A 23,106-nucleotide genomic window follows, 5' to 3' on the forward strand; every position below is an offset into this window, starting at 1 on the left:
AAGCCACAGAAATCCTGAGGTAAAATGGCTACGGCATCCCCAGGTTGTCCCTGGGGGCGCCATATTGTTAAGTTGTGCCCTGAGGCAACAAGATTAGCCATTTTTTTTGGTTATTCACCACCAAATAAATAAATAAATAAATAAATAAATAAATAAAAATAATATATATGTCTACGGGCACTTTTACGTTTTATTCTCTATTGACCAGTTAAGGGATATATCTGACATTTTGTCAAATTCACATATTATTGGTTATTCAATAATGGAGTTCCTAGTGGATTGTGAAGCTTCTGGTGAATATATTTGATTGCTGTTGTTGTTATTAAAATTAATTTTTAGTTTGGATTTCTTTACCGGTATTTATATACTTGTGAAGCCTGTTCACTTAACCCTTTTGATTACCTTAACAGTTTAATTTTAACCCAGTTTTTATCTGTTTCTGCTCTGACTCTCTGAAGTGATGTAAGGATAGCAGTTTTTAAACAGCATTTACATCTAGTTATGAATCATATGTGAAGTGCTTTTTCTGTTTCAAACTGCACTACTTTTTCTGGCACAATATTTTTTTAAATGGGCCAACTTTTGTGATATACCAATATAGTGATACACAGGGCTGCCATCTCTGGGTTGGGGAATACCTTGAGATTTTGGGGGTGGTGCTTGGGGAGGAGTGGGTTTAGGGAGAGGAGGAACCTCAGCAGGGTATATTGCCATAGAGTCCACCTTCCAAAGCAGCCATTCTTTCCAGGGGTACTGATCTTTGGAGATCAATTGTAATAGCAGGAGATCTCTGGGTGTCACCTGGTGGTTGGCAACCCCAGCAATACAATGATATATTTAAAATCTGTATCAATTAAAAAAATGGAAAAGAACAGACTAGAAATGGGTGAAAAAAACAAAAGAAGCTGCACATACAGAAGGGCTGCAGATATTTCAAACCATACGCTGCAGGCAATCAGAAATGCAGAAAACACTTAAAACAGGAAAAAAGTTTAAAACAAACAAACAAACAAAAAACTGGCTACACTCTGCATTATAAAAGGTACAAAAACGGCTTTGTGTGGATGGTAAAGAAAAAAAATCCCTTTGTGTGAATGGTTAAAAAAAAATCCTTTAACACCCAGAAGCCAAAATAATTGTGCCTGAAATGGTTTTAAAAAATCAGCACTCAGCAGCCAAAACAGTTTACATAGGTGGTGTGAAAGTGCACTATGTAGCTGTCAAACTACACCACAAGTAAATACTTATCCAATATTCATTCTTTCGACACAATTACTCTTCTGTCCCAAAAATCTCTTATCGAAAAATACTATATAGTTAAAACCAAAAAATCAAAATGTTCCCCCCCCCCAAAAAAATCTTAACATGAACAACAACAATTTGCTAATGATGAAGGGGGCTTTCCATGGTGCTGCCTAATACATTGGTACAGCCTTATGAGACTGCTTCACTTTTTTTAAAAATTGAATGGACTCTGAGTGCCAATTTGGTGGGTGAATCTCATAATACGCATTTTAATATTGTCAAACTGAGAATAATAATTTACAGATTCTGTATACTGATACATTAACAGTGATGTCCAGGCATGTCTAACTACTTTCATATTAAAGAAATCCTGGGCATCAGCTACAGGTGATCTCAAACTGTGGCTTTCCAGGATCTGGACTGGAACCTTGATCTCCGAACCACTGTTTTTTAGTTAAAATATCCAGGAGTCTTGAGATACCCTATAGACTCACAAATTTTATTGTAGCTAGGGCTGTGCGTATCGGTAAACCCAAACTGAAAATAAACCCGAAAATAGCCATTTCGGCTTTTCTGGTTTCAGTTTCATTCCAATATTAAAAACTGGGAAGCTGAACAAAGCTGGGTAGGCGATTCCCAAATAGCCAAATAGATATTTGGCTTTTTCGGGTTTTGGCTATTCACCTTTGCTCAGATGCATGGCTCTGTGCCTTCTCCCATTTTTCTATCTTTGACTGGTTTTGTTACAACCCCATAGTTGGGGCCCTTATGAGGTAGGGGTTGTGTAATCAGAACCAACTGGGTCTGACAAACTTTCCAGGTACATCACCCAACAGAAAACTAATCTGCATAGCAGATGGGTCAATTAAAAGGCGGGACTTACCCAGTCTGGAGGGATACACGCACCAGCTTTAACAGCTGCTGATTGGGCTTCTGAAGAAGACTCCCTCACCCGCGTGGATGAGCAATCGCCTTCAGAAGAGCTGCCTTCACTGAGACTTTAGCTGGCTCCAATATCACCACACACACCCTTATGAAAACTTGCTCTCAAATTGAAGGTCACCCTGAGTAGTGGCTTCGTTTATCTGCATCATGACTATCTCTTGAAATCAGATTTTTTATGACTATATTACAAGACTGTTCACAGGATATCACTTGCCACCCAAAGAAATGATTTCTGTGCCTTATTTGTCTTGCACTTAAGCAGTTTTCCTCAGTCTGGAAGCTAATTTGCATAGACATCATAGAAAGCGAACCAGATACGAACGGAGCCCCCAGACTCAGAGCTGCTAGCCTGCCAATTGGCTCTTTCAGCCAGATCTCGGCAACGCTGACCTTCTGAACTTGAAAACCAATTGACAAGCTCGGCTCTCACAAATGCCTGGATGGGGGAAACCCCTTTGCCGGCACATAAAACTGGACCTCTTGTCCCAAATTTCACCAAACTTTGGTGTCCATCTAAAGAGAGTCCCTTGCAGCTACACTGCAAATTTGGTGATTCTACCTCGGAAAACGCCCCCCTACCCCCCGAGCCTTGAAAATAAATTCCATAGAATATAACGGACCCGAATTTTTTGGGGAAACCCGGAAATAAAGCTGAATACCCATTCATAGAAATTTGGGATAGTTTTACTGTCTTTTTGGCTTGCCATATCACTCCCTGCTGTGACTGGTGACAGACCCTTCGATTCCTTCTCTATAAATTCACCTTTTGTGTTAACAAGTCATCTGTGTCACAAAGCAACTCCTACCCTTTCTCCAGCCATTCCTGCTACAGTCTCTGATCCTGCAAGCTTTCCCATATCCCTCTCCTGTCCTGCTGCCACTACTTGCTCTTCTCTTGGCACCTGTTTTATTGACCTGAGCTGCCTTTTCAGACTTACCTTAACTTTCCTGTCTAGGACAAGAAAGGACTGGTCTTATTATAAACATCCAAATCTTTTCTGTATCCTAGGCAGGCCCCGCAGAGAGGCTTGGGAGCACTCCAGGGCATGACAAGAGCAAATTAAGATATTTGACTTCTGGTTCAAATAGCAATTTTAACTGTTTCTATCTCTTAATGTTTATAAATGAGTTGAGTGACCCATTTTATTTGAATCCAGTGACAACATTTTGAACCCTGCTTTTAAGTGAGCATATTAAGAATCAGGCTGCAAAGCACCTTCCTGACAACCTCACCTGGGGCCTGGCTCCTCTATCTGCACTAGGCTCCTCTGTAAAGAGTAGAGATTAGAACCCAGTACCTTATTTCTGACAATGTCTCTCCTCTATTACCTCTGCACAGGAGAAGAACACAAGAGGAATACTGCTAGATCCATTTAACCCATTCTATTTATATCCATTTGACTGAGTATTCTCTTTGGCACAGTGACCAGACAGATGCCGTAGGAAGCCGACACACAGGCCATCAAGGCAACAGCCCTCTCCTGCTGTTGCCCCCCAGCCGCCATGGGATTCTCATGGTCTCCTTTACAGTCCTGCAACAGAGGTTTATGGTAAGGAGAGGCAATGTTCCAGTGAGTGTAAAACGGTTTGAAGCACAGTTTGTCTTCTAACTCTATGATGTGAACTGGAGTGGGAAATCAATGTAAGGTAGCAGACCAAGATATAAGAAGGAATCACAAAAAGTTTCCAAGTCTTCTGTTTCCATTAAATTACTGCTGCTTCAAAATTAAGAAAACTGAGAGAAAGGACAATGAGTTAATGTATTGCTCTTAAAACAAGAGTAGTGTGATCTAGGAGGTTCTGCAGATAATATCAGCTTGAACATATTAATGCTTATCCCTGAAGCTTCCTACTGCTTGCCACTCAGATTGCCTGGGGCTGAAGACACAGTTAACCGCCCCTCCAAAAAAGCACCCTAGAAAAATTGCTTTAAGGGAAGATTTCTGGAAAGTATCCCAAAATATATCAGAAAAAAGGACATCATAAGATGTGAAAAAATACAGGAACACAAAGCAACGGCTGCATAGTAAAGGATATATCTAATTCCAGACATTTGTCAACACCAGAAATAAAGAGCTGGATCTGCTTATCTGTTTGATAGAGTACAATCTTCTGTCGTATGTATCCTCTTACCACAGAGCTAGTCACTAACAGTGCAATCCTAAACACAGTTAATGGGTTTAAAAGGGTGTAACGCTGCTTAGGATTGCACTGTAAAATACTCCAGTATTGCATGAATGCAGTACTGTGTTTGAATGCATTTCAGACAAGGGTACTGCACAGGACTAACTGGCATCAATTTCAAACATATTGTTTTAAACATATTTTAAACCATTCATAGTGTCTTAATACTTCTGAGTGACTGGCCAGTCATACAGCCAATTTAACAATATGAAAACATGAGTGCCAGGATTCAGCACTATTGCTCCAAGAAAAAATAAATGCTGCTTAATTTTCACATTTAACTATTACAGTCTGGCATTATTTAAATATATCGTTGTCCTTTGATTGCAATTGAGAAAGAGGAGAAGGTATTAAAAATCCCTTTATGATTACTTAGCCTTTCCTTTATTTTATTTTTTTAATATTTGGCCACAGGAAAAATGACCTCTGAGTTTCTCATTTTGATGCCTGTCTTTTAGGAATGTTATTTAACCCTGTTTATTCTGGATATTATGAAATCTCACCTGTGTGATTTGGCCTGCATGCATACTGAATGGAATGTAATTCAATATTAGTGTAAATTAATTGTTCAACTACAAGTAATATGCATCAATTCAGGGGAGATAATCAAAGAATTAATTTTACATTTGCTATCTGCAATTGTAAGCATTTCTTTTCTGAGTGAAATGTGTTTGCTTTTAAGAGCACATGAAGCTATTCTAACCAGTACCATATAACTAATTCCTTTGAATGACCACACCACGTGGACCAAGAAATCTGTGAAGTCTGCACAGAAATCCCAGGTTTGCACAAAAATATATATCAAAATTTTAAAATTGGAGATAAAAACACCCCCAAAGCAATGCTGCCCCCCAAAACCCCTACTTTAGCCATGCCTAGCAATAGAATATGCCACTAAAAGGCGTTTGTTGGTTGGTTTTTTAAGTGTCAGGATTAATTAACATAGCTGCTGATATTACTGTAGATTCTCATGCTGGTTCAGGCCGCTCTACGACTTGCTGGCTTTGAGGCATTGTGAGGAAAGTTACATAGGTGTTGAAGGTAAGGCAGAGTACAAGTACGAATAGAATAAGAGATATCCACCATGAGGCATAGCTTAACTTATGGCAAAGTGAACTCAAGTCAGATGACCCGTGACTCCCAATCAGAGTTGTTACCAGGGAGAAGTCTCTGGATGGTTCAAACTGGTTTGGGCCGGGATAATGTTCTCAGGAAAAAGGAGTGATATCATCCCCCCTCCCATCTTCCCACAGATGCGCAGAGTCACCCAATTAGGCTGGTATGCAATACTGTCCTTGAACACGCTATCTGCTGGGGTAACAAGCTGCAGGTGTTGCTTGTTAGCAACGAACTCTGCTAGGCCTCTGGGAACTGCAAAAGCAGACTAAGCATACAAAATGGAGAATAACCTGATGTCAAGTTGATGTCAAGAACAAAATGGTTCTTCTGTCTTCACACTGTGCCTGCTTTTCCCCTTGCTGCAGCTAAAAGTTGCCATGAAGGGAGCATTTTTTATCAGGAAAATTGTTTAGTCATAATCCATATCCTGTGTGAACAAGGATGGAAGCTGGATTAGATGGATGAGTGGTCTGATCCAGCAGGGCTCATATGTTTTTATCCCATGCAAGAACTAAACACAGAGTCGTTTTAGTGCCAAATAATATGCTCGGAGATGCACACACAGATCTCCAGCATCACATTTAGGTAAAGGTAGTCCCTGTGCAAGCACCGGGTCATTACTGATCCATGGGGTGATGTCACATCACGACGTTTACTAGGCAGACTTTGTTTACAGGGTGGTTTGCCAGTGCCTTCCCCAGTCGCCTACACTGCTGGGTACTCATTTTACCAACCTTAGATGGATGGAAGGCTGAGTCAACCTGGAGCTAAAGAATACCTGCTGACATGAGTGGATTAAACTGAGTGGGCCTGAGAGTGGAACTCTCTTCTGCGCATTACTATTTGGCAAGTTGTCAAATATCGTTGCAAAAGTTATAACTAAACCTCTGGTATATAAGTTCAGCAAACATAAAAAGGGTATGGAAGAGGCCACTGTTACAGAACTATTCTGTAAGTATCAAGGATCTCTCTTCAATTATTCTAGCATAAAAAAGAAATGGCAGCACATCCCAAATGCTCAGGAAAGTTGAAATACACAGTATACTACCATCATGGCACAATGCTGGACTTTAAACTCCTGGAAGCTCAGCCTAGTTTCTCTTGAAGCCTCTACACTCCAAAAGAAGCAACAGCATGAAAGGTAAAAATTGAGGTCAGAGGAGGTAATAAGCTATCACTCTTTCAAACGTTCTGCTTCAGCACAGAAGCAGAAGTGAATGGAAATTCGCAGCATTCACTCAGTCCTAATAAAAGCAAGGCTATTAAGCCTGCTAGTGTTTGAAGTGTCATGTCTTCAGCCACTACATAAAAGCTCTTCCTACTGCTCTCATTCCACAGGAACAGTTACATCAAAGAAGCTCAGGAGATGCCACTGTCCCAATTTGAGAAGTGACATGTTAGACTCTAACGGAGAATTAAGATCAACATTACTGTACCATACATTGCAGCACAGTAGTTCTCACTTTCATCACTTTCACCTCTGAATATGAATTACCATTTTAATATACTGTGTAACATTTTACTTTGTATCTGATCATTGTCTCTTTTCTGGGGGAAACGTGAATGGAGCACAGCCAGGTGCCTGAGCCAGCGTGGTGTAGTGGTTAATAACGGTGGTTTGGAGCAGCGGAGTCTAATCTGGAGAACCAGGTTTGATTCCCCACTCCTCCACATGAGCGGTGGAGGCTAATCTGGTGAACTGGATTTGTTTCCCCACTCCTACACAGGAAGCCAGCTGGGTGACCTTGGGCAAGTCATTCTCTCTCAGCCTCACCTACCTCACAGGGTGTCTGTTGTGGGGGAAGGGAAGGTGATTGTAAGCAGGTTTGATTCTCCCTTAAGTGGCAGAGAAAGTTGGCATATAAAAACCAACTCCTCTTCTTCTTTGCAAGCAGAAGGGCTCAGGTGCAATCTTTAGGCACTCTAGTTAAAGGATCTCAAGTAACAAATCTAGAAAGGACCTCTGGAAGCGTTCAGCCAGCACAAGCAGGCAACACTGGGCTAGATGAGTAAAAAGTCCAATATGTCAGTTCCACATGCACATTTATTATTGAGCAACCAGTGTGCCCAGTATTTTATAGAGAAGAACATAGGCAAACCGTGACATATTCCTGCCAGGTTACATTGGTGATTATTAGCAGGATCTAAAGAACCAATACATTGAACAAATAAAGTACCCCCAATGCTTTCAAACAAATGAAGCCAATATAGTATAATGGTTAGGGTATTGGACTAGGATCTGGGAAACCCAGGTTCAAATCTGCCATGAAATTTGTTGGATGACTTTTGGCCAGTCACACTCTGTCTCAGCCTAACCCGTTTCACAGGGTTGTTGAAGTATAAAATGGAGGAGGGGAGTCTGATGTTTACTGGAAGGGCATGATAAAAATATACTAAACAAATATTTCCCCCATTTTAACCCCTATTTTTTTCACACATGGAAGTTTAATGGTGCAATCCTAAGCACATATGCTCAGAAGTAAATCCCATTAAGGTAAGTGGGACTGACTCCTTAGGAAGTGTGCTTAGAATTTCAGCCTAAATCACTGCTATGGAAACAACTAAAATATTAGAAGGAACAAGAGGGAACCCACAAAGACTTGTGGAAGACATCTCATTCCCCCCTCCCTCACTATTTCCTCTTTCCCAAACCTGAAGGTCCCCATAGCTTCTCTCCTTTTCCTGCTTCCTTCTCTCCTTCTAGAGTTGTCAACCTTCAGCTGGGGCCTGGAGATCTCCTACAATCACAACGGATCTTCCATCTACAGAGATCAGTTCCCCCTTAGAGTTACCAGCTCCAGGTTGGGAAATTCTGGGAGATGTGGGGGTGGAGCCATGGGAGGGCAAAGTTTGTGGAGGAAAGTGACGTCAGAAGGGTATAAAGCCATAAAGTCCACCATCTGAAGCTGACTCTGGCAGCTCAGGAGAAACTGAGGGCAGGGGGAGCAGCCGCACCTGAGCACGTGACATGGGAACGTCCATGTGGTTCTGGCGTGCTGCACCCCCATGCAGCTTAAGCTGGAAAAACCTCTGATATCAGGCCTGTCCACGTGCAGTCCCCACCCTGGCCACCTGGATCCACACCATAGTAACAAAGAGACTAGACTACTATAATGTACACTACATTGGTCTCTCCTCAAAATCAACTTACAAACTCTGTTCCAGAATGCTGCACCTTGATTATTAACAGGAGCTAGATGGAGCATGCATATTACTCCCATTGTGTAGATGCTTCATTGGCTGCCCATCTGTTACTGGGCTCAGTTTAAGGTATTGGCTATCACATACAAAGTCCTCCATGGCCTTGGCCCCTCTTATTTGTGGGAGCACCCCTCGCTCTATGCTCCACACTATCAACTTCACTCATGTCATCAGGGGCTTCTGCAGGTGCCAACCTGCAAATGGGTTAAATCAACAACTGCCCATACATGTTCTTTCTTCACTGTGGCTCCCACCTTGTGGAATGGCCTGCCCAAGGAGGTCAGGAAAGCTTCCACGCTCCTGGCTTTCCGCAAACTGTGCACAACTGAACAATTCAAGAGGCCTTTTCTGTGAAGGGAATAGGGATGCATTGTACAAAATGGTTCCAAAACTTACTTGGAGAAATGACTAGGGACGGTGGTCTCTACTGCTGTGTATAGCTTATTGTAAGTAGGATTCGATTAAGTAATCTCTGTACCACTTAATGCATCATGCTAATACTTAGGCAATGCTTTGGGGGGTTTTCTGGTGGTTTCAGACTTCTAAAACCCTAATGCATTGGTTACTGAGTGTCCAATTTTGTGGATTGTACTGACTCACTATATGTCATCTGCCTTGAGCCCCTTTGAGAAAGGTGGACTATGAATAACATAAAAACAAACAAACAAACAAATAAATATTCTGATTAAACATGACTGGACTACACAGCTGAAACCCTCAATGCACGGAACTGAAACTTCTGCTGAAATCACCATTCTGAAAAGGAAGCATAGAAATATCCTTACATAAATACATAATGAGCTGAGTTACACCATTCTAAGCCCATTGACCTCAATGCATTTAGAAGGCTGTAACTGGCTTAGAATAGCTCTGTATCTATCTCTTATACAGGCCTGTAGACGGTTATAAGTAGTTTAAACATATTGACTTCTAGAAATCACCTGTTTCTGATATCATAATGCCCTATTAAGCATCATTAGAAGTCTCTCTCTTTTTGTCTAATTGCAAACAAATGCACACAATTTTTACTGCATGAAATTCTATGTTTGAATGTGCGAAGGGGAAAAATGGACTTGAAATCTATGCAAGCTGTCAATTCAAATTGATGCAAATTTATTTCAGTGAACATTTTTTGTCAATATAGGCATAATAGAACCTGCTGCCAAAGTGTAACTTAAAACATTAATTCAAAATGTGGGAAAATAAACTTTTTAGAATACATTTCAACAGTTAATGTCAGGTGGGAGGGATATTGGGAAAGGCATGTATATAAACAATCCTGAGGAATGTTTTTCTTCATATAGTGTATAGAGCAAGCCATTCGTGAACAAAATAAATTTTACTATCTTTATAAAGGAAAAATAGGTAAAGAATCTTATAAGTATGTACACATATGTATTAGGCAAGGAGTTATTTCATATGCAGGAAGGGGATGGGAGAACAAAGGGCCTGTAAAAATATAGCCAAGACATTAAAATATGGAACGTAATCTTTGAGCTACATTTATTTATGTATCTACTAAGGAGTTCATGTTATTTCATATAGCATTATTTTAATATCTATTCCCTCAGAGATGACTCTAGAAAAAAAATTAACTGTCAATTTAAATAGAGATGTTATAATATTCTAAAATCTCAAATCAGGTCTTCCACTGAAACTATGATTTATTCACAAGTAAACATGATGGGATTGTTCTCTATCTATCTATCTATCTATCTATCTATCTATCTATCTATCTATCTATCTATCTATCTATCTATCTATCAAGATAATCTTGTTTAAATAACAGCCACTTTCTACAGATCTTGAAGAACTGTTCCATTCCATGGTTAATTTTCTGAAACCTTCCGTTCTTATAGCTCAGCCAACTGTTATGCCATCAATCTTTTTTTAAAAGACCTTTTGTGGTCATACTATACTAATAGGTGAAGTGATCACCTCCCAGAAATAAAAGTGGATAGTTCCAGATGTGACAGTTGGCTGTCACTGGCACCTGATCCTGTAGAATGGTAAAAGACATGGTGCTTCAAACAGCATCTTGCTCTGTCATGGTTAAAATATGATACAGTGCCAGATCCATTTCAAAAAGCATACTTTTTCAGCTTTATAGACATCTTTCCTTGGCTATGGAACTAGGCAAGCTAGATGTTACACAGAAAAGTGTGGGCTCTGGGCTTAACTGGAGCCCTGTTTGCTGGCCAGTGGGGGGAGGAGGGAGGCTGAGGCCAAGGCAGGTCCTGCCAGGCTTGAATGGTGGCGCGGCTCAGGGGAAACAGCTGAAGAAGCTGGTGCGGTTGAATGAGCTCCCTGGCATTCATCCCCTTCCTTTCCTGTGGAAAAGGATAGCCCACACCCACCTAAGAGGATGTACTCGGGCACCCTCCCACCAGAGGAAATGAGGAACCTCCCCATCCTCCAGGTCCAGCAGCTCTAGTGAGAGCAGCACAAGCTGTAGACCAGTGGTTCCCAACCTTTTTTTGACCAGGGACCACTAGGACTTTTTTGTTCGGTGCAGGGACCCCAAGGTTCAAAATAAAAATTCCGAGAATTTGAAAATAAACTTTAATCATAACTGTTAGTTAAACATTAAACTTAGAATAATATTTGAATATATATTTTTATAATAGAGAACTTTTAATTTGGTAATATTAATTTACTATGGGTTTATAACTTTGTTTTGCGGACCTTAATTTAGTTGGTTCTCGTAGGTTATCCGGGCTGTGTAACCGTGGTCTTGGTATTTTCTTTCCTGACGTTTCGCCAGCAGCTGATGCCGGCCACAGCTGCTGGCGAAACGTCAGGAAAGAAAATACCAAGACCACGGTTACACAGCCCGGATAACCTACGAGAACCAATGAACTCTGACCGTGAAAGCCTTCGACAATATCTTAATTTAGTTCTCGCGGACCCCTGGGGGTCCACGGACCCCCGGTTGGGAACCAGTGCTGTAGAAGGAGGCAGCGGTGGGCAGGGCAAAAAAAGGGTTGTAAGACACGATCAAAGGACAAGATGGGACGGAGCACCAAGGAAGAGTTAGACAGCGCAGGAATGGCAGGTGAGTCTTCCTCTTTGGCACCTCAGGAAATTACTGGTGGGTGGCTGCCCATGTGCCAGGACTCCCTGCTTGGGTGCTCAGGAAAAGGGCAGCTGGAGGTCAGGCAGCCACCAGAGGCTGTCTGGGCCGCAGGATAGGCAATGGCAAACTCACCCCTCACCTCTACCTTTGGGGTTGAGGAGAACCCTCCTGGGATCCACCTCCCCCACAAATTGAGGGAGTAAATTTTGGATGAGCTCTATGTGGACCTTTTTCTTTTCTGAGGCCAGAGGCAGATGAGAGGAGGAGCTCCCGTTTCTCAAAAAAAGAAAGAAGGAAAAAAGGGAGGCAGGCGATCGTACATTTAACAATTGGACAATGGGTTCTGCTGTTTTTATGAGGGTGGTTCAGTAAGCCTGCCCTGACCGTAGCTGGCACCTGACTAACCACCTAGCTAACGTGATTCATGCACGTGCCTTAGCTGGTGACTCAGCAGCTATGGACTATGACGAGGCGTTTCATAAGTGAGCATTTCATAGCAAGAGGGCTAGATGGGACCTGATCAACTATAAGTGCTGGTGAGTGTTAGTTGGCTCACATATCAGGGGAAAATCTGACCCTGTCGGGACTGGCCCCTGGGGGAGCCACAGGGACCCATCCTGCATAATTTGTTGGGAGTTCAGTCAAGAAAAATGCCAAAGGGTGAAATGCAAGTTTGAGCACAGTTGTGAGATCAGCTCCAGCCATCACCTCAGGTCATCCTGCTCACGTAATTTCAGTGGCCAGCTGCCCTTTCAGAAATACCTCCACCATCACCACCCGCAAGGAGTGAGGGTCCATGGACACCACCACTTCTGGGAAATAATCTGCAGTCCCAGGGAGAGGGGTGCTGACCACCACTCCCATCCGGAGGGAGCCCTGCTACTCTCTCAGGTCCATGGCAAAATACATTTGGGAGGGCTTCGCTGATGGTTAGTGCATACTCTTCTTTGGTCACACATACCCATGGATGTGGGGAGCCTAAAATCTCCCAGAGATATGCCAGAGGTTGTGGCTGCTAAGATAGCCAAGGAATGCACTGCTGGGTGTGTAGTGGGCCACTTTAGCGCTCACCCCATCCCCAAAGTCAGCATCTCCCCCCACCCCCGGGGTAGTCCCTAAGAAGACACTAGGGGAGTATTGCCTCATTCATCACCTTTCCTGCCCCAGGGGTTCTTCAGTCAATGAGGCAATTTCCCCGGAATTATGTTCAGTAAATTACACTTCTTTCGATCATGCCATCTGCCTAGTTAGAGTGTGCGACCCCGGGGCCCTGATGGTGAAGTGTGACATTCAGTCAGCCTTCCGGCTGTTACCCATTCACCCATAGGATTTATGTCTGCTGGGTTTCAGGTCCTGGGAGTAATTTTTATTATTGTTACATTTTAAAAAATTAAAAATAAATTAAAAAGGACAGTTCCCCTCTAATCAGGTACCAATTTGCCAGCATCTTCAGGATGGGCCTGGCAGCGCTTGGCATCTTACCCAGGGAGTTTGGACCCCATTCTTTCAGGTTTGGAGCCACCACCACTGCAGTAGGCTTAGTTTCTCCTGTCTCACATATCCAGGCTATTGGCAGATGTACATCAGGTGTACATCAGGCCGCACCACGGCACTCTATGGCTTGTCTTTTTAGTTTCAGCTCATCAGCAGTGGGTTTGGATATGTGTGTCTGGATATGAGGGCACATCATTGTGCACTGGGCTGGAGTTTATGCTGCATCTACCGGCTGGGTCAGGCACCTGGGGCTGGATGGATCCACATGCATCTCATGGGTTGGCATACAAGGTATGTACTGGGATGTACTTGTACCCACAGTTCTTCAGCAAAAACAGCAGCATGGACCTCCAGATGCCCTAGTGATTCAGTTGGGCGAGAACAACCTTGGCATACAAAAGGGCAAGGATCTGGCTCTAGGAGCAATGGCAGATTTACGGTCTATCTCTGCCAGGTTCCCTGGCACCATCATCTTCTGGTCTGACATGCTGGAGAGGTGTTCTTGGTGCAGGGTTGCTTGCCCAGAAAAGAAGGCTGTGGCCAGACAAGTCAAGAATGCCGTTGGTAAGGTGTTGTGGTGCTCGGGGGGTGGGGGGGAGCTCATGATCCACCAACCAGACATTTCATTTTGGCTGAAGGCACTGTTTCAGCCAGACAGCATCCACTTTTCACCTTGGGGGCAAGATACATGACTACACAGCATCCGACACAGCCTACGGGATTGGTTGAGCTGTAAGTGCTTTGGAGGGAGCCGGGTGGGTCCAATGTGGTCCCCACCTATCTCATGTGGTGGTGTCTGCATGGGGCCAGATCCATTTTGGGGGGAAAGACAGCCTGTGCACCCCTTTTCCCCTCCTTTGAGCACCCCATTTAAGGGATTTTGGGGAGAAGACTTGCAGGGGACAGGCCTAGCTAAGGGGCTGTCAGGGCAGGCTCTCTCCAAGAGGCACGGGAAGTCACACAGTAGCCTAAGCCCAAGTAGAATCCCATATATTCTGGCTTCCCAAGCTACTACCCAGCAGGCAGGCTGGGAGTAGAAGGTTTACACATTGGTTGTCAGGTGGGTCGGCCAATAACATGGATCCGATGCCACTACGCTACACCAAAGCTCTCTCAACTGTAACTAATAAAAGTCACAGCCGTTTACATTCCAATAATGTGTCCTTGTCATTTGTATGCTTGTTGGGGGGCTTCGTTGCCGTCCCTTCCCTCCCTTTTTGACTCTGGGTCTGCAAAGACTTTCTTCAATAAAGGAAGTCTTTTTTTTCTATTAGAACAATTCATTCTCCATTTCTCCTTTGGAAAAAAATTAGCAGAAGAGAGTCTTAGGATTCAGCTTAGCTACAGGCAGTCATAGGATACTATGGACCTCTGTGCTGTAGCTGGCATAAGAGCACTACTGATTAGCAAATTAGCAGTTATAGATGCAAGGTGATTCATGCACAGAAACGGGCATATATGTTAATGAATTGCTTTTATTGAGCTTTGCATGTAATGGGAGCAAGGAGTTATAGAGAAGCCACATAGACCACCTGAGTCAAATGCACGTATCTATTAACAGATTGTAAACACTATCAGATTTAAGAAACCAATCAGGAGCTATGAGAAGGGGAAATAATTTAACCCCCCCTTCCTCTGTCACAGAATCATACTGTCACAGCCAAACCACTGCTCATGTGTTCATTAGGATACTCCTGTAGTCCAGGAATCAAAACTGTCATGAAAATCTGTACAGTAACTGTATGTATATTCTCTTCTTCTATGCTAAGATAACAATAACATTAATATGAGGTATAAAAACTAATAACTGACTAGTAATACTAGTCCATGGGGATTTATATCAAACAGACATATACAGTTAATAAAAACGGAGTAAACCGACAGAAGTTGCTAAGGATGCTTTCTGCTGATATAAAACTTTACAAAGGAATAAGAATGACAAAATTGCATCACTATGTAGTCATCCCAAACAATGAAAGAACATCCAAAGGAAAAAGCACATAGCAATCAAAATAGATTCCCAAATAAGAGCTTAGTAGTACATGCACAGATGAGCAGAGAAAGTGTGTGTGTGTGTGTGTGTATAAGAGGGGGGGAAAGAGAGAATTTTAAAGGTAGGGTGAGGAAGAGTCATTAAGGACAGTAGTAGAATGGAAGGAGGGCTGGAGACAATTACAGTGCATTCTTGACTTCTGAGGATGAAAGTCCTCAGGAGGCCAGGAAAGGGCTGTGCTGGTGATGGGGGCCGCACGGGCCACTTATGGTGGGCTATTTACGCCACCATAAGTGGCCCGAATGCCAGTGGAGAGGCCTCAACGCCGGTGTCCTGGCACTGCCATAGCAGCAGCACTCTGGGACGCCGACGTCCCACTGGCGTAAAGGCCCACACAGGCATCCTGGGGGGCGTTCCAAGGGGCGGGGCTGCCTGTAGGCCTTTCGCCCCAAGTACACCGGTAGGGAGAAAAGCGAGGCTGCACCTGCTTTTTAGGAGGCATAGCCTCGCTATTCTCAATGGGGTGGAAAGCCCCCTTTTAAAAGAAAAAAAGCCTTTAAAAGGCTTTTTTTGAGCTTTCGGTGGCTGTGGAATGGCTTAAGAGGCGCCACAGTCGGGCCTCCTTCCCACCATCCCTGGCGGCCAAAAGCGCAGGAATGGGCTGTAACTTTGCCAACCTCTGTACCATCCATGCACTAAGTGCAAGTATGTTTGAAAGCTATTTGACAATGGCCTAACAATTTCATGAATTGTGACTTTTCTCTTTAAAGGGTAAAACAGGCAGGTAAAAGTGAATGTGGTGTAGGATCTGGGAGAGACTGCTCCTCTCGTGAACTTATTTGGTCATGAAAACTTCAGGAGTGACCTTGGTCAGTCACTCTTAGCCTCTCAGCCAGCTATCTCACAGGGTTGTTGTGAAGGTGAAAGGTAAGGGAGAACGAAGAGCAGAATAAAAATGCATGATAGACAGTGACACCAAATAAAAATTTAAAAAATATTGGGATTATACTTGTTTACCACAAAGAAAATAAGCTTTGTGGAAGACAAAAAATAAATTACACAGGTTTTAGGATTTGCTAACATTAATTGATAAATTGCTAATCCACTTCCTGTATTTTGTATCAAACATATTTTAGGGTGTATCTCTTGGCAGTAAGTGCAGAACACATATGAAAAGGGATGGATCTATCATTTAAACATACATTTCCACTGAAGTATAGAATCAAGAAAATTTCCTCAAATTAAACATTTATGGAAAACACACAAAATTAGACAAAGAACAGCACACAAAGCTCACATTGTTCCCTACAATACACAACAATACAGCCAAAGCTTAAATTAATAGGATTTAATAAAGGGGAACAGTTTTACCTTCATTTGCCTCTCCAGGAGGATGATAAAATGAGAGCCCAAGAGATATGATGGCTGCGATTTCCAAGATGATAAGAGTCACATCCTGTAATGCTTCCCAGACTAACTGCAAGAAAGTTTTTGGCTTCTTTGGAGGTATAAAGTTTTTCCCAAAAATTAGCTTTCTTTTATCTAAGTCAGCAGCAGTGCCAGGTAATCCTATAAATAAAGGAAACATAAATGGTTTAATGGTGACTGCCAAGTAGGCTTATTTTATTTATTTATTTATTTAATTCAATTTATACCCCACCCTCCCCCCACAAAACCAGGCTAAAGGAGGCTTCCAACAACAATATAGTCATAGTAACTTACAAGGATCTGAAATTTAACAACACTCTACATTAATGATAAAGTAACTTCTGGTCAACAATAAAAGCATTTCTAATTAAAACTCAACATTTTGTTCCTTCTATCTCTAAACAATATGGCACCCGCAATGTTGTGGTTAGCTGTAAACTTTGGGAGGGGGGATAAAAAGTGGGAGATCAAAAAAGACTGGTCAGGGACCATGTTTATTGGTAGGGTCCAGCAAAGAAGGTAAAAGGGAGAGGAGGAGAGGAAAAAGGGGGAAGGAAAGGAAAGAAAGGGGAAGGGGGGAAGGGGAGGAGGAAGAAGAGGGAGGAAGAAAGGGGAAGAGGGAGGCCAGCCTGTGTATAAACTGTAGCTATCCTCAACCATAGGCCTGGCAGAACATCTCCATCTTACAGGCCCTGCGGAACTGAGCTAAATCCCTCAGGGACTGGGTCTCACTAGATAGAGAGTTCCACCAGGCTGGAGCCAGAGCCAAAAAGGCCCTGGCCCTGGTCAAGAATAGCCGGATAACTTTGGGACCTCAGAGCATAATGCTCTATGGGGGGTATATCGGGAGAGGTGGTTCCACAGATACAAGGGTCCTATACCATTTAGGTCTTTAAAGGTCAATGCCCAAACCTTGAACCCAATCCGGTACTCAATCTAGAGCCAGTGCAGCTGATGGAGGACAGGTTGTAATTTTCAAAGTAACTTCAAGGGAAGCCCTACATAGAGTAAGTTACAGTAGTCTAACCTGGAGGTGATTGTTGCATGAATCACTGTGGCTAGATCAGAGCGGGCCAGGTAGGGGGCCAACTGCTGGACATCATGGACATGGAAAATGCTGTCCTGGCAATGTTTGTGACCTGGGCCTCAAATGGCAGGGAGCATCCAGAGTCACCTCCAGACTCCTAACAGAAGAAGATGGTATTAGCTAAACTCTGTCAAGAGTGGGAAATTGGACTCCCTAGTCTGGACCACTCCAACCCAGCCACAGGACCTCTGTCTTTGCTGGGTTTAATTTTAGGCAACTTTGTTTTAGCCATTTCACTATGGCACCCAGACATCAGCCACTTTTCTGGGACAGTGCCCAGCCAGCCATCAACAGATACAGATGGATGTCATCCATGTATAGATGACATCCCAGCCCAAACTCCTAACTAGCTGGATGAGGGGGACGCATGCAGATGTTAAAAAGCATTGGGGAGAGAATCTCCCCTTGCGAGACACCACATACCAAAGTAGTAGCAATAGAATTCATATAGTAAACTTGCTTGTGGCCTTCAGTGCCATCTTATAGGATCTCATGACCATTCTATAAGATGATCTTGCAGCTTCATCACGAGTACGCAGCTTTAGTAGTCTAAGCTCCCGTTTCTTTTCCCTTAGTACCAATTTGGAACAGTGGTGAAGAGGATGTCAGGGGGGAATCCTATTGATGGCTTCAGAAAGACGGGGATGTCAGTCTTCTGTCAGCACATCTAATGAGTCACTGGGGGTGATATTGGATCCGGCAGAGCATTTTGGAAACCAACTTGATGCGTGAGTCTCCATAGGCGAGCATAAATCTGCTCTCCACCTATGCAGGGAAGGAGTGGGAGGCCCAGATGAGATTTCACAGCAAAGTGGTCCAACCAAGGCACTCTATCAACAGAGGTCCAACCATGGCACTCTATCAACAGAGACTGGGCCCACGTCCATACCCGCCACAAAGATCAAATCCAGTGTCTTGCTTGCTTGGTGTGTGGGACCGGATACAACCTGGTAGAGTCCCAGTGTTGTCATGGTTGACAGTAGATCTGAAGCGACTGAAGAAGAAGGGGCAGCATCAGCACCTCAAGGCCCAGTTAGACACCTCTATCAGACTTGGCAGGGTATCTGCTGGTACACTAGGCGGTCTGTATACCAGCAAGATAGCCATACTCTTCTCTGCATCCCACACTATGTCCCCACAAAATGTAGCCCCAACACAACTGCATTTTCAAAACAAATTTCATCCTAATGCATTTCCGGCTTATTGGACCTCTATTCTCTTCTTGGCAAAACCAGATGTGGCTAACCTATTCAAAACATAGACTTTTAAAATGTTTACTGAAACACTGGCCATTATTGATTACACGTTTCTCTAAAATATTATTTTTACTGAAGTATAAAGTGAGTTTACAGAGAGAGTAATACACCATACATAATCTTAGAAAATAAAATTCTTTCAGTATTATAAAACACTGAAACAACAATTAGGCAAGTGGATTAAAGGAAAGCCACTGGAGATGATACTGTAAATACTGAAAAGACTATCATTATTTGACACACCCTTTTTAAGCATGCAAAATGATTTGCAACATGATTCATTCTCACATTTCATACTGTGAAATACGTTGTTATTATTATCCCATTGACAGATGAGGAACTGATTAAAAACAATTTGTACCAAAGGATATTCAGTATATTCTTGGCTGGGAAAAGGCTTAAGCAAACCAGTGTACATCCCAGAATAAGATCTCATCAGCCCATAGTTCACAACAACAGAAGTCATTCAGGGCCTGGTTCAGATCCTGATTGCAATGTAGAGTGAGAAAAGATTTAATCTCCCCCCACCTTACAGTATTGGCAATCAAAATCCCCAGCACCAGGTTTTTATTAGACCAGAAAGGGGTAAATGGTCAACCTACAACTATGTGAAGTAGTATTAATTGTTTCGTGGAGAATTCTCATGTTAAAAAAAAAATCTATCTTCCAATCTAATTACGAGATTCTCCCCTGGCTCCATCACGCATATTTTTATATCTGAGCTCTTCAAATCCATCTTAGTTGAATCCCATCAACCCTTTCCCAACCTTCCTATTGCACAGGTAGTGATGTCAACCTCCAGGTAGGGCTTGGAGATCTTCAGAATCACTACTGATTTCCAGGTGACAAAGACCAGTTCCCCTGGAGAAAACGGCTGCTTTAGAGGATGAACTGCATGGCATTATATGCTGCTGAGGTCCCTCCCTTTTCAGGAATTTCCCAGCTCTGAGTTGGCAACCATAGGTCAGTGGTACATTCTGTGTCCTGTTCCTAGTAGTGGCAGAAATACTTCCCCTCCCCACAGAGCTAATCAGACCCCCTTCTGATCTTCTAAATGTCAATGTATGTAGCAGTGAAGATCTAAGACAGAGGAAAAGAGAAAAAAAATGGCTGTGACATTCAAAAGCTGTATGTTTCTTAACTTCTCTGGTGGGCCCTCCCATATATACCAGCCTGTCCTGAGAGCAATTTAATAAGCAATGGAGGTAGTAGAGCAGAACGAGGGTAACAAGATAGCTTTGCTATACAACTATATGAGATATTTCCATGCTCCTCTCCCAAACACAAACACACCTTCGTCCCATATTACATTGACAGTTTAGCACCACCTGCTCATACCTTAACATTATTATGCTTAGACTCAGCCTCTCAAGCCCATCCTGTACTTCAAATGCTACTCCATGGTCAAAGGGTGGCAAAAAAGGTGACCATTCACCAAATGATATTAAATAATAAAGCTTTCCATTTTAGTATCTCTGCTTTTAATATTTAACTTTCTGGACAGCATATTTTGCTCATAAAAAGCAAGTCCTGATATGATGAACTAGTTCTATTTTTAAAAGTTCTATCAGTAATTTACCTAAAACTAGAAAGGAGGAATTCTTTGTACAGTAGGACATGCACATGGTACAACCATTTAATAGGGATTACTAGCATCTGCATGGCTATATCCTCAATACAGCTGTGTTGACATTATGTGTGAGGATGAAATATTATGAGTACTTTGAAATATTTAAAACAATTCCTGCAGGAGAGCGAGGGACAGGCACAGGCAGAGGAGAGAGCCGGAGGAGTAGCCGGCCTAGACGAAGGCCGGGGCGGGGGGTGCCAGACACCAGAGGCAGCGCCGCCGTGCCACAGGCAGCACCGCCGCTAGAGGCTTTCGTTGTGGGCGAGGAGAGCGGAGCAGCTACACACCATACCTTTTTTGTGGCAGCGGTGTGAAGACCCCAAGAGCTAGTTGTGCCGGGCACACGAGTGCTCCTTCTTCTGCACCAGTGAGCCGGGTCAGGCTGCTGGTGCTTTTGCCCTGTGGGCAAGTGTGCCGCCACTCGCTACCTTGGCTGGGGGGAGTTTAGATTCCGGGAGCAGTCGGGCGCCTGCTAGTCAAGACACACACAAAAACCCCTCCTGTCTAAGAGAGATGCCTCCAAAAAAGAAACCCTCTCCTTTGAAACAAAGGCTTTCACACCCTCATACAAGGGGCCAGGCGGGAGCCACACAACAGTCTTGGGCCCTGTCTACCATAAGGGCTGCTACTGCCAGCGCAGACATGCACAGGGCTTGGGAGGCCGGGATCCCTCGGCTCTACGCCTCACCAGGCCGGGGGGCGGCCCATGGAGGAGGACAGGCTGGGGGCCAGCAGGATGGCAAAGGGCTTGGGCGAGCAATTCACTCCAGGCCCAGCAGTTCACCAAGCTACTCTGCAGGGGCTGACCGAGGTGGTCGGGCGACTGTCTGAGGAGGTCGGGCTGCTTCACTCCCAGCAGTCGATGGCAGGCACTGAGCCAAGCGGAAGCTCTCCAGTACGTCGCCCTGCTGCCAAGTCTTCGGCCAGGCAACAGCACCAGCGCAATTCAACCTCGTCCGAGTTGTCTGACGAGGGCAGACACGGGCGGAGGTCCAACCAGAGACGGGCATCCCGGAAAGGACGGCGGGGAAAGAGACCCAGGCGGCATCTGGCTGATGCAACGGATAGCTCCAGTTCTTCTGGTGAGAGCTCCTCGGGATCAGACTCCACTGATCAGCAGGGGGATTACTGGTTGGCAGCCGCTTATGTACCTGGCTTGCCTACATGGGCTTTACGTAGAAGAAGGTTGTCCAGGCGTGGTAGTGGGGGGGCCATTCTCAGAGAGGTTTGGGAGGGGGGCAGGGACGAAGGATACCTAGCCCTGCCACCCCCATTTGACGATGATGAGGATCCCCCGGGTATTCACCTTCCCGTAGGTTACAAGAGGACGTCCTCAATGGTTATTACGTCGACCTCTTCTCCCTGGTGAAACCGGAGGTGGAGGAAGGCCACAGGTCCAGGTCCGCTTCAAAAGGCAAGAAGTTGGAAAAAGGGAATAGTAATAACAGGAATTTTGAAAAATGGTTGGCTGGCTACACCATATTCATGGGGGTTGTTGCTTCCGCATACCCCGAAAGAGGGTGGCATTTGGCCAATCATCTCGCAAACGTTTTAAGGGCCCGTTCATTAGCAGGGGACTAGGCGGCCTTAGACTACGACGAGGCCTTTAGAAAAAGGGCATCACAAAATGAGAGCGCATGATGGGACCTCATAAACGACAAGCTCTGGCTTGTCAATGTGGGGCCCCATATCAAGGGGGAAATCAATGCGGGACGCTCTAGTCAACGGAGGTCCTCTCGCAGGGATAGCGCACGGTGCATCTGCTGGGACTATGGGCAGGGGAAGTTCCAGATGACCAAATGCAGGTTCAAACATTGTTGTGAGACATGCTATAGTCCCCATCCCAGAATGCACTGTCCACGGGAAAATTCCAGCTCGCGGTCCTTTCGTGGGAACAGACCCCCCCCCCGCAAGAAAAGAGGGGGGCAGCAGCAACATGGGTGGAAAGTAAGGTAGCAAAGTTAGACAGCCTGGCTTGCACACCTATTAAGAGAGATCTACTGGCCAGGCTTCTTGCTTGCTACCCAGCCAGGGCCGAAGCCAGATTTTTGTGGGAAGGGTTCACCAGAGGTTTCCGCATCCCTTTCAGTGGCCCTAGGATTCCCATGCAGTCAGGAAACCTAAAATTTGCCATCGATATGCCTGAAATAGTACAAGAAAAAATAGCCAAGGAGTGTTTAGCAGGGCGCATCGCCGGTCCATTCGATTCCCCACCAATATCAAATTTGAGGGTTTCACCTTTGGGGGTTGTGCCCAAAAAGGCCCCAGGCGAATATCGCCTTATTCATCATTTATCCCATCCGAGGGGCTCGTCAGTAAATGACGCAATTCCCGCTGAATTGTGCTCTGTGCGGTATGCATCCGTTGATGACGCAGTGAACATCGTAAGATCATGCGGCCCCAGCACTAAGATGGTCAAGTGCGACATACAATCGGCGTTTCGCCTTC

At 44.1% G+C, this 23,106-nt stretch overlaps 1 protein-coding gene across 13 annotated transcripts in view; it reads right to left on the reverse strand.

Annotated features, from left to right (window-relative positions):
- The window catches only part of ATP2B2 (ATPase plasma membrane Ca2+ transporting 2), a 384,163-nt gene that overhangs the window by 116,059 nt on the left and 244,998 nt on the right, over positions 1–23,106 (reverse strand). For all 13 annotated transcript variants that reach the window (XR_008933969.1, XM_056866978.1, XM_056866987.1 and 10 more), the window contains exon 3: positions 16,629–16,826. Coding sequence is in view for 12 of the 13 variants with exons in the window: in XM_056866978.1 (XP_056722956.1) it covers positions 16,629–16,826 (198 nt within the window). In the remaining variant the exon portion in view is untranslated. The remainder of the gene's footprint in view (positions 1–16,628; positions 16,827–23,106) is intronic.

This window comes from Euleptes europaea, chromosome 1 (genome assembly GCF_029931775.1).
Source record: "Euleptes europaea isolate rEulEur1 chromosome 1, rEulEur1.hap1, whole genome shotgun sequence".
Classification (NCBI taxonomy): Eukaryota; Metazoa; Chordata; class Lepidosauria; order Squamata; family Sphaerodactylidae; genus Euleptes; species Euleptes europaea.